At 35.4% G+C, this 16,109-nt stretch overlaps 2 protein-coding genes across 2 annotated transcripts; both read left to right on the forward strand.

Annotated features, from left to right (window-relative positions):
- The first annotated feature begins 308 nt into the window (after window positions 1–308).
- Window positions 309–8,393, forward strand: LOC110925967 (nuclear poly(A) polymerase 1). The gene is made up of 14 exons (XM_022169755.2): window positions 309–358; window positions 441–509; window positions 638–1,163; window positions 1,244–1,321; window positions 1,409–1,516; window positions 4,001–4,063; window positions 4,135–4,296; window positions 4,386–4,499; window positions 5,409–5,471; window positions 5,627–5,956; window positions 6,035–6,199; window positions 6,666–7,418; window positions 7,905–7,978; window positions 8,167–8,393. Exons 3-14 carry the CDS (start codon window positions 1,044–1,046, stop codon window positions 8,210–8,212), a joined length of 2,076 nt encoding a protein of 691 aa, XP_022025447.1. The 5' UTR covers window positions 309–358; window positions 441–509; window positions 638–1,043; the 3' UTR covers window positions 8,213–8,393.
- Window positions 8,394–9,225: 832 nt separating this feature from the next.
- On the forward strand, window positions 9,226–15,783 carry LOC110925975 (lysosomal Pro-X carboxypeptidase). Its single transcript, XM_022169764.2, has 11 exons — window positions 9,226–9,682; window positions 10,563–10,963; window positions 11,039–11,228; window positions 11,330–11,463; window positions 12,442–12,554; window positions 13,072–13,195; window positions 14,048–14,203; window positions 14,349–14,504; window positions 15,190–15,269; window positions 15,361–15,410; window positions 15,477–15,783. The coding sequence occupies exons 2-11, from the start codon at window positions 10,571–10,573 to the stop codon at window positions 15,614–15,616; spliced, it is 1,536 nt and encodes a 511-aa protein (XP_022025456.1). The 5' UTR covers window positions 9,226–9,682; window positions 10,563–10,570; the 3' UTR covers window positions 15,617–15,783.
- Window positions 15,784–16,109: the final 326 nt, after the last annotated feature.

The raw sequence follows: 16,109 nt of genomic DNA on the forward strand, positions 1-16,109 counted from the left end.
TAATTTTAGTGTTATCAACGGATTTTGACGATATTGGATTAACTCGTCGACTATGTTGATCTATTAGAAACTAAACGAGTTAGGAAATGCGAGAGTGCAGACTCGTTTTAATCTAATAAGATCGGGTACTCATTGGTTTTCTAAATTCAATATATATTTTGTCTTGGGCTTGTTAATTAAAATTATTTTCACTTTAAGCATGTTTATTAAATCAAAGTGGGCTTTCATCTTGTAGTGAATTAAGAAGTGTTAAACTTATTTGGGCCCAAGGAATGGATACCTAAAACCCAAATAAATGATGAGGAGATAGAGTTTTTTTTTTTCTGTCGAACAGAACAGAGAAAAAAAGGAAAAAACGGTACGGTTATTTCTCAACACGAACGATCAAATTCGTTCTTGATTCTCTAACTCTAATCCGTTCAAACTCCCGATTCTTATAGATTATCCAAGTGATTCCCAATTCGTCTACGATTCAAGTTTTCTTAAATCCAATATGCAACAGTGAAAAGGTTTGTTTCCTCCTATAATTTCAACAAAATCAGTATTATAAGAGAAACTAAAATCACTTTAATCTCGTATCTTGTTGCTTGGAACTTCAGTTTTGCTAATTGATTTCGTTTTTATACGATTTTCATAGGTGAAAGATCGGTTTCTTAAAGACCTACAACAGATTGATCGAAAAGAACGCCCCGATTCACTTGTAGCGAGCTGTTGATTCTTGGATTCAGTTGATCACTTGAAGTTGTTTGTTTTAATCGATATCGTAGAGTTAGGGTTTGTTCTTAATTAGCTATAGTTATCAATTAATTAATATAAAAGGGTCCCTATCTGGTTAGGTTTTTTTTTTTTTTTTTTTAAATTGTAGCACTTGGCTAATTTATAATGGCCTGAGACATACTGTACCATTAAGGAAGAGATTTATTGTGGCGTTTTTTTTTATTATTTGTTTTCTTACTTGTTCTATGCAAAACTAAGGGAGGATTTAAGTGTTTGTTCATACCAGACTCAACTTCTTTTGAGAAAATTTTGTATTTTTACAAGATATGATGGGTACCCAAGGCTTTAACGGTCAGAAAAACGGCCAAAGATTGGGCATCACCGAGCCGATATCTTTGGGTGGACCAACCGAGTATGATGTAATCAAGACTAAAGAACTTGAAGAGGTTGTTGTATGCTCCTTTCACATTCGACATAGTTTGTTTTTTTGAACTGCTTAAGGATCGGCTTCTTTTACTTTGTGTAGTTTTTGGCTGAGGCTGGATTGTATGAGAGTCATGAAGAGGCCATACGTAGGGAAGAGGTTTTGGGACGGCTCGACCAGGTTGAATTACGATTTATGTTTCTAGTTAGAGTTTGATCATTTTCGTTGTATGCTTTACTGTTGCTCTGATGTTGCTCAATGGATCAGATTGTAAAAATCTGGGTGAAAAAAGTAAGCCGGGCAAGGGGGTTGAATGAACAGCTTGTACAAGAAGCAAATGCCAAAATTTTCACCTTTGGGTCCTATCGTCTTGGGGTATGCGGATTTTTTTTTCTCAGTAATTTCTTATTGTCTTAATGTTTATCTCATTTTCTTACCATCATGGTTTAAAAAAGCGCGCCTTAAGCGCGAAGCGCACCTAGGCGCAAAGGAGATCGCCTTGTGTGACATAAGGCGCAGGGTGTACAAGAAGCGCAGCTGAGGCGCGCTTTTTAGGGGGAAAATCGACATAAGGCGCAGCTGAGGCGTGCGCTTTTTGTACATTGGGTGTTTCTATGCTTCTGAGTGTTGTACACCAGGCTTTTTATGCTGTACATGTATGTTTTTTTCATTTTAAAACATATATAAAGCTTAATTATAGCTAAATCATAGGTATTGGATGCTAAACACTTATGGGATATATAAAATAAATTATGTAATCACTTTGCGCTTCGCGTACGAAAAGCTCACCGCTTTTGCGCTTCGCTTTTTAAAAATCGGTTTTAGGCCTCATCGCTTTTGTGCGCCTCCCGCTTTTTTAAACCAAGCTTACCATCATCTGTAAAGCCTGTTTGATATGCTTTTGTTTCACATGAGTTTGTAATAGACGATTTTTTAGTTGTCATTTGTCAGACTTTATTTTGATTGATCTTTGTACAATACATCATTAGACTATATTTAAGATCTCTTTAATTTTCGATTAAGTTCGTCTTTTCAACCTAAATCTACGATTCCTCTTGTTATTTTAGGTTCATTGAATTCTTGCATTGTCGATTTAGTTTTATTGGTGTTTATTTATCTGATTTTGCTTGTTTAACCACTTACTAGTTAGGTTTAACCCCTCTTAGTTAATTTGTTTTATTCATATAGTTTTATTTTCGGTTAATAAAGCTCTATTTGCATCATTTTATCTCCATTTAGATCAATTCATGCACATTACATCATTAGAATAATTTAGATTTTTCCATCTTTGGTTGCCGGGTGAGCCAGATAGGCTGCCTACCCTCGAAGGCTCGAAGGGTTGCGGACAAGAAACATCTTTCCTGGCTCAACCTAGTGCCCGTCATGTGATGAAACGACAGACCATCTGTCCACTTCTTGTCTTATTGCAGCTGATATTTGGCAAATAGTGAGTAGTTTGTGCAAAATTCCACCGATATACCTTTTTTTTCTGCCCGTGATTGTTACTTCATTAGAGTTCCGGAATCGATGGCGTAAAACAAATGATGGTCTAATCGGTTATCCCTTTGGCCTGTTGGTATATATGGAGAAGCCGGAACGAACTGGTGTTCTTCGGCAAACGGGTGTCAATCGTCAGGCTGTTTGGACTTTGGAGAAAGTCGGTCTATTGGGTGAAAAGTCGACCCAAAATGCAAGTTTTGGAATGGAACAATTGGTGTAATACTAATTTCCCAGATACATAGGGTGTCTTTTGTTTATTCGGCTAGGTGTATAAGGTGTATATGCCACCGGCTAGTATGAGATTCTTGTATTTTTTCTTTGATCAATAAGTCACTCTTGTCGCCGTTTGGAAAAAAAAAACAGTTCCCAAAGAAATGCATCCTTCCCATGGACTCCCACAAACATTCGTACCTTTTTCACATAAATTTATATACTTATAGACTAGGCAAGTAATGAAATTTATTATGTAATACATTTATTTTAGTAACTTATTACATTTTTACAAATTATTAAAAAAATTAAACCTCATAATAACCAAAGTTAAACCCAACCCCATCCTCCCACCCTTTCGTAACCAACTCATGGGGCCGCGAAACACAGTGTCAGTGGGGATGCTCATACGCTGTATTCACACTAGCTGTCTGTGGCTCCACAAACACCCCATTGCGGGTGGTCTAAAGCCCTATCACTTTTTTATTGAACTTTTTCTTATGTCGATCTCTGGGTATTTTACGCTCATCAGATACTTTCTTTGTGAAGTTAACTTTTCCTTTGTTGCTTTTCTAATTTAGTTTGTTATTTCAGCTTAAATATATGTGAGTTTTTAGGCTATTTTGGATTCATTAGATTCTTCTTTTGCTGATATAACTTTATTAGCTTTTCTTTTTCTTTAGTCTGGTTTTAGAGTTAATGTTTGTCTTTCATAGATCCAGTCTAGGTCATAGTTATTAACAGAGAATATCGGAAGATTGCGACAAGCTACGTGTACGCTACGTAGCGATAGCGATGAAATAGCGGGCGCTATTTTATGGTTAGCCACACACTAGGCGAAAATTTTAGAAATATTTTATATGTATGTTATATCCAAATAAGCTGTTTTATACGCTGTTTTATATGTATGCTGCTCAACAAAAAACCTAAAATCCTGCTATTTTATACCTATAAAATCCCGCTGTTTTATATTAAAGCAGAAAAAAACAAAAATCGCGCTATTTGTTCGCTATGGAGGCGCCAAAATCAAATAGCGACACGTGAGTGCTACGCTACGCTATTCGCCATCGCGCTATTATACCTATAATATTTTTGCAAGTTGGTATTGGCTTCTTCACCTTATATAAAGTTTTGTATATTAATTGATAGGTACATGGACCTGGTGCAGATATTGATACACTCTGTGTTGGACCAAGACATGCAGATCGAGATGTAATCTCTTGTAAATTTTACGGATCTTGATGTTGAGTCAACTCGCTCGCTGATGGTCTGCTTTTTTACAGGAGGATTTCTTCGGTGAACTTAAAAGAATGCTTTTGGAGATGCCTGACGTAACAGAATTGCATCCTGTACCTGACGCTCATGTTCCTGTGATGAGATTCAAGTTGAATGGGGTTTCAATAGATCTTCTGTATGCAAGACTCTCACTTTGGGTTATACCTGATGTAAGTAAGTAGGTCTCAGGAACATAAGATGTGAATGTCCGTTAAATACAGGTTGACGACTACTCATGAGTTGTATATTGCTACTGCAGGATTTGGATATTTCTCAAGACTCGATACTGCAAAATGCAGATGATAAAACAGTTCGTAGTCTTAATGGATGTCGAGTTACTGACCAGATCCTGTCATTAGTGCCTAATATTCAGGTTCTGCCAATTGCTTTTTTTTTTCAAATATACTAGAGTTTTCACCCGCCGCAATGCGGCGGGGGATTCATTAGTTTTATATATCATGTTAGATGAAAGACAAATGTTTCTCACATGACCACGAGCATATGTGTAAAACCAAGAAAATAATAACTAAGTCGATCTCTGACTCGCACGTTGCGACAGACCTATCAAACGGGAAAAATAGACGCGCTGCGACGGACATGTCAAACAGGAAAAAAAAATAGATGTAAATACGTTGAACATCACACGCACGTTGCGGCGTGTTAACTCGGAAATTTAGAACGACACGTTAAACGGAGAACTTATGAAAGATGAAAAGTATGTAAGAGACTAAAGTTGAAAGTAAAAAAAGTGTTGAGATTAAATTGCGAAAGATGAAAAGCTTTGGGTTGAAAGTAAAAAAAAAAGTTAAAGGAGTTAAATTGCAAAAGATGAAAACTTTTGAATTAGAAGTGAAAAATCAAATTAATCAAAGGGGTTAAAATACCAAAGATTGAAACTTTAGACTTAAATTGCCAAAGATTGAAACTTTTAGAGTTAAAAAAGAAATCACTCTCAGATTATGAAAACAAAAGAGATAAATAGATTTAGTTAAATTGATGTTTATTATTATTATTATTATTATTATTATTATTATTATTATTATTTTAATAAAAGAGATAAATAAAAAAACAAGTGTGAGAAATTACCAGTGAATGACACGTGTCCAAAAAGGATTTTTGTTTATTAGCATAGAAAGATTAGACTTTGGACGAATTTTAACTATTTAGCTATATTTTATTTGACCCGTTTGATATAAAAAGTGTCCCATTGATAAGTAGATTGGTGTCTGGCTTCTTGGTTATTCCAATCATGTGATGTTTACACTTGTTTTTGGGTTTGCAGAATTTTCGCACAACCTTAAGATGCATGAGGTTTTGGGCCAAACGACGGGGAGTTTATTCAAATGTACAATATTATTATTATTATTATTAATATTATTATTAATATTATTAATATTATTATTATTATTATTATTATTATTATTTATAGATAATCAATCAAGATTTGAAATTTTATTGCTACATCGTATTTGAGGTATCTTTTTTATTTATGGGTGGCAGGTTGCAGGATTTCTAGGTGGCATAAACTGGGCTTTGCTTGTTGCGCGCATTTGCCAGCTGTACCCTAATGCACTGCCGAATATGCTAGTTTCTCGGTTTTTTAGGGTGTACACTCAGTGGCGATGGCCGAATCCAGTAATGCTGTGTGCTATTGAGGAAGGATCGCTTGGATTGCAAATTTGGGATCCCAGAAAAAACCCCAAGGATAAATACCATCTAATGCCAATTATTACCCCAGCTTATCCTAGCATGAACTCTAGCTATAATGTCTCATCAAGTACTTTACGAATAATGACTGAAGAGTTTAAGAGGGGTCATAATGTTTGTGAGGTACGTACTTTCGTTTATTTGAGTTGGTCTGTTTTGCTATCAAGCGGTGTATAATAATTTTGTTTTCGACTGTTGTAGGCTATGGTGTTGAATAATGGTAGTTGGCTTGAACTGTTTGAGCCGTATCGGTTTTTTGAAGCATACAAGAATTATCTGCAGATAGACATAGTTGCAGTGTGTGAAGAGGATATGATGAATTGGAAAGGCTGGGTTGAATCCCGTATACGTTACCTTGTATTGAAGGTGGTGACGTTATTATAGCTTTTCTTGATCTCGCAACTTCGGCCCTGCTTGCTTGCTTATAATCATAGTTATTAATAGCGAGCATAGCGCCCGCTATAGCGAATAGCGTAGCGCTCATGTGTCGCTATATAGCTGGTAGCGACAAATAGCGGTAAATAGCGAGATTTTTGTAAAATTTTTAGCTTTTTTATATTATTTTGGTAAAATATACATAAAAAAATTTTCTGAAAATTTCTCTAGTGTATCGCTAAACATGAAATAGCGCCCGATATTTGATCGCTATCGCTACGTAGCATTTAGGTAGCTTGTCGCTATCGTCCGCTATTCGCTATTGACAACTATGCTTATAATTATAAATTGGTCAATTTTGGCGTTTTAATTCATAAATAAACATGTTTAACTAAAAATTTGGATTAAAAAATTAAAAAAAAATATAATTTAATTCTAACATTTTTTTTTTGCGTAGATCGAAAGAGACACATTTAAATTGCTGCTGTGCCACCCACATCCAGGTGACTTTCCAGATAAGTCAAACCCGTTTCACTGCAGTTACTTCTTAGGTCTTCAACGAAAAGAGGGTGTTTCTGTGAATGATGCCAAGAAATTTGATATACGGTCGACAGTCGATGAGTTTAAAGGTAACGTTGGTTCATACACAGCATGGAAACCCGGAATGGGCATAAGCGTAACTCATATAAAGCGTAGGGACATTCCCGCTTTTGTTTTTCCTGGTGGTGTTCGACCTGCACGCCCTGCCAGAGCGAGTGTAGAGGAAAGGCGGAATGCCCCAGACACAAGTGCTGCGAGCAGTCTGGATGCAGGAACTTCGGTAGATGTTAATGTTGTTGACAGACCTGGACCTGGACCTGGACCTGGACCTGATGATGATGATACAAGGAAACGCCAACGAGAGGATTACCAAGAGTTGCCCGCTCCCAAGCGCTTATCCACTGATGGTTTTAATGTAGGTTTGCCTACTGAGGGTACTAATGTCAATGATCAAGCAGGGACATCAGGGGTCAAAACTGAAAACAATGAAGATATCATCAGTGGTCAATTAGTTTCTGGAGAAACCGAGAAGCTGGCCACTGATTCTGGTCAGTGTGAATCCTTTCAGAGTTCCCGTCAGCAACTTGAGGAGCTTGAAGAACTTGACATGGAATTCTCAACCATAAAACAAGTAGCAACTTCTGTGAATGAGAGCTTAGAAGAACTTGAGGTTCGTTTTTAGTTAATTTCTTCTGTTTTTTACTTCACTACGAGATTTGGTCTTAATCTTCTGGATCTCTTTGATTGATTGTGTGCAAAATAGCACGTCGTGAAATCGTTGATGCTTTCTTTCTGTTGTGATTATGGAAGTTCTAGGTGTAACGTCGTAAACGTATTTTTAACATTTTGTTATGTAGATATGTTTCTAGACGTTGGGTTCAAATGAAAACTATTAAATAGTTGGTGGTGGAACCAAAGGAACTATTTTTTAATTTTTTTGCTTTTAATCATGGAGCGGACGAGACGTAATCGTCTCCGATCTCAGTCGATCTTTGAAACATGATCAAGGGCCAAGAAGTAGTTCCTTTGGTACCTAGTTATTTATTTGTTCTCTTTTGAGCCCTTTTTACGTGTTAATATCATAACGGGAATCTTTCTAGGTTTGTTATAACTCGCAGTACTTAACTTTCTTTTCATTTTTCAACTTTGTATAAAGGCCACTGAACTTGTTGTGCCCCTGCCGAGGGCTGCACATGCTACAGCTGCTGCACAGAGAAAGCCAGTCATCAGGTGACGGAAATCTTTTGATTAATGCTGTTCTTTACGTCTTTGATTTATATCTGATCGGTATAAGGAAAAATATGCATATATTTTTCAAGATTAAGATGGGATGATTGACTCGACAATGATCAAATGCCGAAAAATGTAATGTCAACAACTCTGTTCCTGTTTGAATCGGTTTTTCTTTGTGTTTACAGGTTCAATTTTACCTCCCTGGCCAAGGCTACGGGCAACAGTAGTTGAATTCTGCATTGGTGATCATGTAATGCTGCTTCCCGCACACAACGCTCCTTTGTTAGCCCGGCGTATCGACTGAGTCCTTGTGCAACTCTTTGATTAAATGTTGATCAACTCTTGTACTTGGCTTGCAGTGTCATAGTGAGATTACAATGTGTGTTGGTATCGCTATTCGTCTTTTTTTTTTTTTTTTTTTTTTTTTTTTTTTTTTATGTGGTAACTTTTGGGGTTATAAATAAAACATATATTTTTACTTAATGGGTGTTGGGATGACTGTTAGTTACTGGTTGGTTTTCTGTTATAACAAGAACTGATTCCGTACGTTGGAGGGTTGTTTTTTTTTTTTTTAATTTTATTTTTATACGAGTAGACCAACAGAAAACGTTCATAAAATAAGCAAAAAAAATCTATAATATTTGACATGAATGATTTTCGAAAATAAAAAATTACTCCAAAACGAAAAGCAACTTGAAATTATACCAACATTTACATAAAAATAAGCGCACCTAAAACCTAAGAAATCCCACTTCATATATGACCATTCATAAAAGTACTGAAAATAAAACAAACTAGAAAACTATTAATAAAAAAACGGAATATTACATAAAATATTGAATAACATATTAATGCATTGATATTTTTTTAACCCTTTGACCGGTCAAAGTGCTACCCTTTGACCGGTGAATTGCAAGGATTGACCTTTATCTTTATACCCATTTGCAGGCGCTGTCCTTTATGTTTAAAATTGACGAGTTTTGTACTTTATGTTTTCAAATAATACACGTTTTGTCCTTTAGCCCTAATCCAGTTAGTTTTTTCTGTTAAATCTGATCATGTGCAATGCACATGAGGGTAAAATTGTCTTTTCACCCTATTCTTTTAAAATACATTTAAAACAAAAAATATTATATATCATTTATTCCTCTCATCTTCCCCAACTCAACCACCATTCCCACCTGTGACCTGTCACCACCACCCACACCTTACAACCAGCCACCACCATTCGACCATCACCACCACCGGTTCAACATCACCAGCCGACCAGCACAACACAACCCACAACCCACACCCTCTTCAAAACCCACAAATCAAAAACCCCCCCAATTTCAACCGTAACCCAAAATTGGATGTGACGGATCAGAATCTCCACCCAAAATTGATGTGACGTTTTGTGGAGTATTTGATGGGCATGGGCCCCACGGACATCTTGTTGCGCGTAAAGTTCGTGACACGTTACCGGTGAAGTTGTTTTCTTATCTTGATTCCTATGAATCGAAGAAAAACCGGTCTGCTACTTGTATTTGTGGCAATGTGGATTCTCGATTAGATGGAGGTGACGGTGAAGGAGAAAAACCGGAGTTATTATGGAGAGAAGCTTTTCTTAAATCATATAAAGCCATGGATAAAGAGCTAAAATCGCATCCCAATTTGGATTGCTTTTGTAGTGGTAGCACCGCAGTGACCATTGTTAAACAGGTATGGTTAAATAGCAAATAAATGAATCTTGATGAGGGTAAATTAGGTATTTTGAAAATTGAAATTGTTCTTTTATCTTCCAAACTAAATCTTGGTGGCTAAAAATGTTTGATTAAGGTTGAAATTGGGGGGTTTTTGATTTGTGGGTTTTGAAATTAGGAAGAGGGTGTGGGTTGTGGGTTGTGTTGTGCTGGTCCGCTGGTGATGTTGAATCGGTGGTGGTGATGGTCGAATGGTGGTGGCTGGTTGTAAGGTGTAGGTGGTGGTCACAGGTCACAGGTGGGAATGGTGGTTGAGCTGGGGAAGAAGAGAGGATTAAATGATATATAATATTTTTTGTTTTAAATGTATTTTAAAAGAATAGGGTGAAAAGACAATTTTACCCTCATGTGCATTGCACATGACCAGATTTAACAGAAAAAACTAACTGGATTAGGGCTAAAGGACCAAACGTGTATTATTTGAAAACATAAAGTACAAAACTCGTCAATTTTAAACATAAAGGACAGCGCCTGCAAATGGGTATAAAGATAAAGGTCAATCCTTGCAATTCACTCTAATAAAAATATAAGTCCTACATGTTTTCAAGAAATGAATAATGTCCATATATATAGAATCTTTAAAGCTTTGGACCAATCAAAGGGTCACTCTCAACTCTCTCTTGTTTTCTTCTCACAAGGGTCACCAAATTGCCTAATCAAAGTCTAAATGTTACTTTCAAAGTAATGATACCAAAATCCAAAACAAGATTATTATAAATAACAATTGTACATCATGCATCAAGATTTGTACCTTTTATAGATTTGTCCTAATAAAAAAACTCCCCAACTACTCTAATAAATTCATACAACCTTATAATTGCTTCTCTTGAGATACTTAGATACAAGAATGGCACCATGGATGCTAGACTTGCTAGTGCTACCCTTGTTCTATTCACTACTACTTTTACAATATAGCCCTTCAACTTTTGCTAAGTTTCAACCTAGGTACTTCCCTTCTTCAATCACTCATCCCAAATCACAATCTCTACATACCAATAACAAGCTTTACAAAACAAAATACTTCACACAAATTCTTGATCACTTCAATTACAATCCTCAAAGTTATCAAACTTTCCAACAACGATATTTGGTCAACGACACCTTCTGGGGTGGTCCCAAGATCAATGCTCCAATCTTCGTATACACGGGAAATGAAGGCAATATTGAATGGTTTGCTCAAAACACCGGCTTCATGTATGATATCGCGCCTGAGTTCAAAGCCCTTCTCGTGTTCATAGAGGTGATAGGTTTTAATTCTCATTTGCTTAACGTTGTATGGTTTCTAAATTTGGAAAGTATGATTGATTATATATAGCATAGGTACTATGGTAAATCAATACCATATGAGGGTAATAAAAAGAAAGCATACAAGAATTCAAAGACTCTTGGATACTTGAGTTCAACACAAGCATTGGCTGATTATGCTACACTCATAGTTGATCTCAAGAACAATTTGACAGCCATAGATTCTCCTGTTATTGTCTTTGGAGGGTCCTATGGTGGAAGTATGAATTCTTTAATTGATTAGCTTATTTAAAATATTATCTTTATTATTATTATTTGTACTATTATGAATTTATAATTTGGAATTTTTGTTGTTATGCAGTGTTGGCAGCATGGTTCAGGCTAAAGTACCCACATGTAGCTATTGGTGCATTGTCTTCTTCTTCACCCATCCTTCAATTTGAGAATATTACATCTCAATATAGCTTCAACAATATAATTACACAAGACTTTAGGGTATTTTCTTTTACTTCATTTACCATATTTTCTTTATTCTTTCGGATATTGGATTTAAACAACCCCAATTTTCACCAATTGGCCGATAGCACTCCCAACTTTCGATTTGTAACACACCACTCCTAACTTTCAACTTAATGGCTGATAGCACTCCCAAACTAACCCAGTTTGCTGACATCAGCTGTCTATCACCAAACCAGTGCCACATCACCTGCCACATCATCAAAAAGCCAAGTCAGCTGCCATGTCATTAAAAAGCCAAGTCAGATGCTACATCAGAAGCTGCGTCATCAAAAAATTCCATGTCAGATGTCACGTCAACACACAAGTGCCACATCAGCAAAAAAACTAACTGGATTAGAGTTCAGTTAGTTTGGGAGTGCTATCGGCCATTAAGTTGAAAGTTGGGAGTGGTGTGGTACAAATCAAAAGTTGAGAGTGTTATCAACCAATTGATGAAAGTTAGGATTATTTAAATCCAATATCCCATATTCTTTTTACCTATTATATGCTCGTTTAAAAGATAGAAACACCCAAATTCATGTCATAATAAATCTCAAAAATCTCCAACTAAGGGTTACAATATAACTTTTTTTTTACATCCCTCCAACTAAGGGTTACAATATAACTTTTTTTTTACATCCATTTCAACTACCATCCTATTGATAAGATGAAAAGGACTACAAGAAACAAAAGAGGGTCTACATTTGACACCCCTTATTATAAAATTTGGTTTGGTAAATGGTCAATAGACCCGGACCACCTCTAGCTCTATCAAGCAATCAATACGCGTAATTATTATACCTTTACTTATTTTTCATATTATAGCCTAGTGATATTTTAGGGGTGAAATAAGGCTTAGAAATCATTAGGTCATCAGATTTATTGAGTTACCTCCTGAATTAGTGTATAAGCAACTGGCGTAGTCTGTCAGTGATCCAAATTTAACTGATAAAACTTTAATGGTCAAAATACCAGAGTGAGAGCGAGAATTGTTACAAAGTAATAAAAGGGTCGTGGAAAGAAATCGAGGAGACGGCTAGAACGCGACGAGGACTCGAGTTACTTCGAAAATCATTTCATATATGCAAGTATGTTACATTATTTAATTTGGGGAGCGTTATCTTGACAACGCTAAATATTACAAGAACCGTGAAAACAAATGAAAGAACCAATCAAAACCATTTTTTTTTTAAAAAACCTCATTGTAATTAAAACACAACATGAAAAAAAAAGAATTTACAACATCAAATAATTCATTTCTCCTTTCAAAATCACTCTTTTTAGATTTTTTACACGTGTGTAAATATAACATATTTACACGTGTAAATGACAAACTTACAAATTTGTAAATTTTCTTTATTTACGAATTCACGTAAATTTAAACGTATAAATTAAATTTCTAACATTGTATTCGAATAATAATGATAAGCGTAGAAAAAAAAATTGAATTTGAATTGTTTTTGACCAAGTTCTCGCGGTTTTTTCATTTGTTCTCACGGTTCTCACAATATTTAGCGTTCTTATTTTAACCTTTCCCTATTTAATTTTAAAAAGAAAAGAAATCTTGAAAATCTTAATATGATAATAAATAAATGTGTGTTGCAGGAATTATATTAGTGGAGATTATCTTGAAGGATGGCTTTCAACTGCATTTATTTATACAGCAATGACGGATTATCCAACACCATCCAATTTTCTTGCTCCAATGCCGGCTTATCCAATCAAACAGGTAATTTGTTTGATGCTTTACATTTGTGACAGAGTTAATTGCTCGGATGGTCCCTGTGGTTTCAAGTTTTTTTACGTTTAGTCCCCACCTTTTGAAAATAGCATGTATGCTCCCTATGGTTTGTCATTTTGTTACTCGGATAGTCCCCAGAGTAAATGTTGGGGGACTATCCGAGTAACAAAATGACAAACCATAGGGAGCATACATGCTATTTTCAAAAGGTGGGGACTAAACGTGAAAAAACTTGAAACCACAGGGACCATTCGAGCAATTAACTCTTTGTGACAAAACATGCTGTCAAAGTACATAGTTTTTATAAAGGGTTGTTCTCAAATTCTTGAAAAAGTAATGTTTTTTTTTTGTTTAAATGGTAAATTTGTATCATTGACGGATCACTGGAGTATAATCGCGTCACCAGCGAAACCACTCGATCATATCCATCTACACTAGACAATAATGCTTATACACCAATTTAGGAAGAAATCCAATAAATATGAGAAAAACCCTCTTGTGAGAATCGAACCCAGGACTTCATACACAACTACACACACGTACACATATATCTAGGTGAGTTTATATTACCCACGTTAGATGCCTATGACCTAGCGGTCTAGTCCCCAACAAAAGTGGTGTGTCTTCAAATTATTACAAGTGCAATGTTAGGTGATATTCAAGTGTAAAAATCGCGTGTTTAAAAAATTAATAAGAAACTTAAATAACACAACAATCATAAACCATATAGTTATTGGGTATTTAGGCTCATTTTGCGAACTTTTTTCACATCTTGAGTCAAATTCATACATTTCTTTGGAACGACTTAACCGACTTGACTAACTATATTGAAATACACAGATGTGTAAGGCAATTGACAGCCTTAAATTAGGGAACAACACATTTGCAAAGCTCTATCATGCGGCTAACATCTACTACAACTATACTGGGGACGTTTCCTGTTTTGATTTTCTTGACGATTCCGATCCCCACGACCTTGGAGGATGGCAATGGCAGGTAGCAACTATTACTAGAGAGCAATGTGTGAAAACAAACCATATAATAGCTAATCCTTCACATGAATTTTACTTTTATTTTTCAACAAATAATATATGATTTGACTTTGAAAAGTCAAACGAAATGCTGATTTGATTTGGGCCAGGCCTGTACAGAGATGGTGATGCCAACATCTGGAAATAACAAAGAAAGTATATTTCCGGCCTCAACATATAGCTTTGAGGGCCATGCCCAATACTGTGAAGAAGCTTATAGTGTCAAATCAAGGCCCACTTGGATTACTACAGAATTTGGTGGACATGTATGTATACATAATTTCTTCTTTTTATATACAATTTAATTTAAGTAAAGACTTAACTTTCGTTTTGCTTCATGCGCTTTGGTCATTTTAACGGTTTTGCTCCCATAGTTTAAAAATAGCCATTTTCCTCCCTTATCTTTCGAGTTTGTCGCCAGTTTGCTCACTGACTCTAACTCAGTTAAAACGTTCAATTAAAAGTAAGGGTATTTCGGTAGTTTACTCCCTGGCTCTAACTCAATTTAAAAATTTAGTTAAAAGTCGCGGTAGTCGTGGTCGGCAAGTGGTAATTGCAGGTGGTGGTGGATGGTGGTGGCTGGTAGAAAGAGTGGTTGGAAAGATGGGGATCAGAAAAAATTACTTATATACATGTAAATAAACAAGTTATAGGTTCATTTAGGTGAAAAGACTAACATGCCCTTGCTTTTATCTAAAAAATTACCAAAATACCCTTCCAGTTAATGGATTTTTTTGGATGAAGTTAGAGGCGAGGAGCAAAATGACGATAAGTTAGAAAAATCAGGGAGGGAAATAGCTATTTTTAAACTATTGGGGCAAAAACATTAAAATGACCAAATCACAGAAAGCAAAATGGAAGTTAACTCTTAAGTAAATTATCATTTTACTAAGCTAGATTAAAAACTAGTGATTAGTAAATCTATTATTAATTTTTAGTTTAATGATTTAGGATATTACAAGAGTGTTAAAGCGTTTCGGTAGTAATATCATATTCTTCAATGGCTTACGAGACCCTTGGAGTGGTGGCGGGTATCCATCGTTCCTTCTTTAATAATTTTATTCGCGTTCATGCGTGGGATAACTAATCGTATCTTTTGTTTGTTTTTATAAACGTAAACAGGGTGCTAAAGAGTATATCGAAAAGCATTATTGCTATAGTTGAGAAAGAAGGTATTGGAAATATTTTGTTCTAACGATCATATCTATATATAAATCGGTCTACTTGTGTCGTGGCAGGGGCACATCATGTCGACCTACGATTTTCAACAAATGAAGATCCGGAATGGCTTCGAGATGTAAGAAATAGAGAGATTAGTATCATGAAAAGCTGGATATCTGAATACTACCAAAATATAGTGGATTCTGATGCACACTAGCAACATCAACAACACATGAATTTATTTTCTTTGCCATGTGAGTTTTTTATACGACATTTTGACATAAGATTATCTTTATAAACGGTTTAATGTCTTTAATAAATACTAATACCACACTAAATATGTGACAATGAGCATATTGTTATATTTATAGTTGTGTTATAGTTTTTTTTGAGTCATAGACACTTATCTTTCAACTTGTGGGATTGACACTTAAACCGTACCTTATAAATGCTTACATGCTTCTAGGCATAAGGCTTATGTTGTGGTATAAAATGATTATTATCAGTCTATAAATTAGAGGATTATCTCGCTTACTTACTTGGGTGTGTTCATAGTTCATACCCTAGTATGTGAGAAAACTCACAAATAAGAATGAACTTGAAAATTCCCCAAGTTTTTACAGCTTGTACAAACACGATCTATTAATCTGAAATTTATTTTATTAATCTTTAATTAATAAAAAATAAAAAACTACCAATGTAAATAAATA

This window comes from Helianthus annuus, chromosome 2 (assembly GCF_002127325.2).
Source record: "Helianthus annuus cultivar XRQ/B chromosome 2, HanXRQr2.0-SUNRISE, whole genome shotgun sequence".
Classification (NCBI taxonomy): domain Eukaryota; kingdom Viridiplantae; phylum Streptophyta; class Magnoliopsida; order Asterales; family Asteraceae; genus Helianthus; species Helianthus annuus.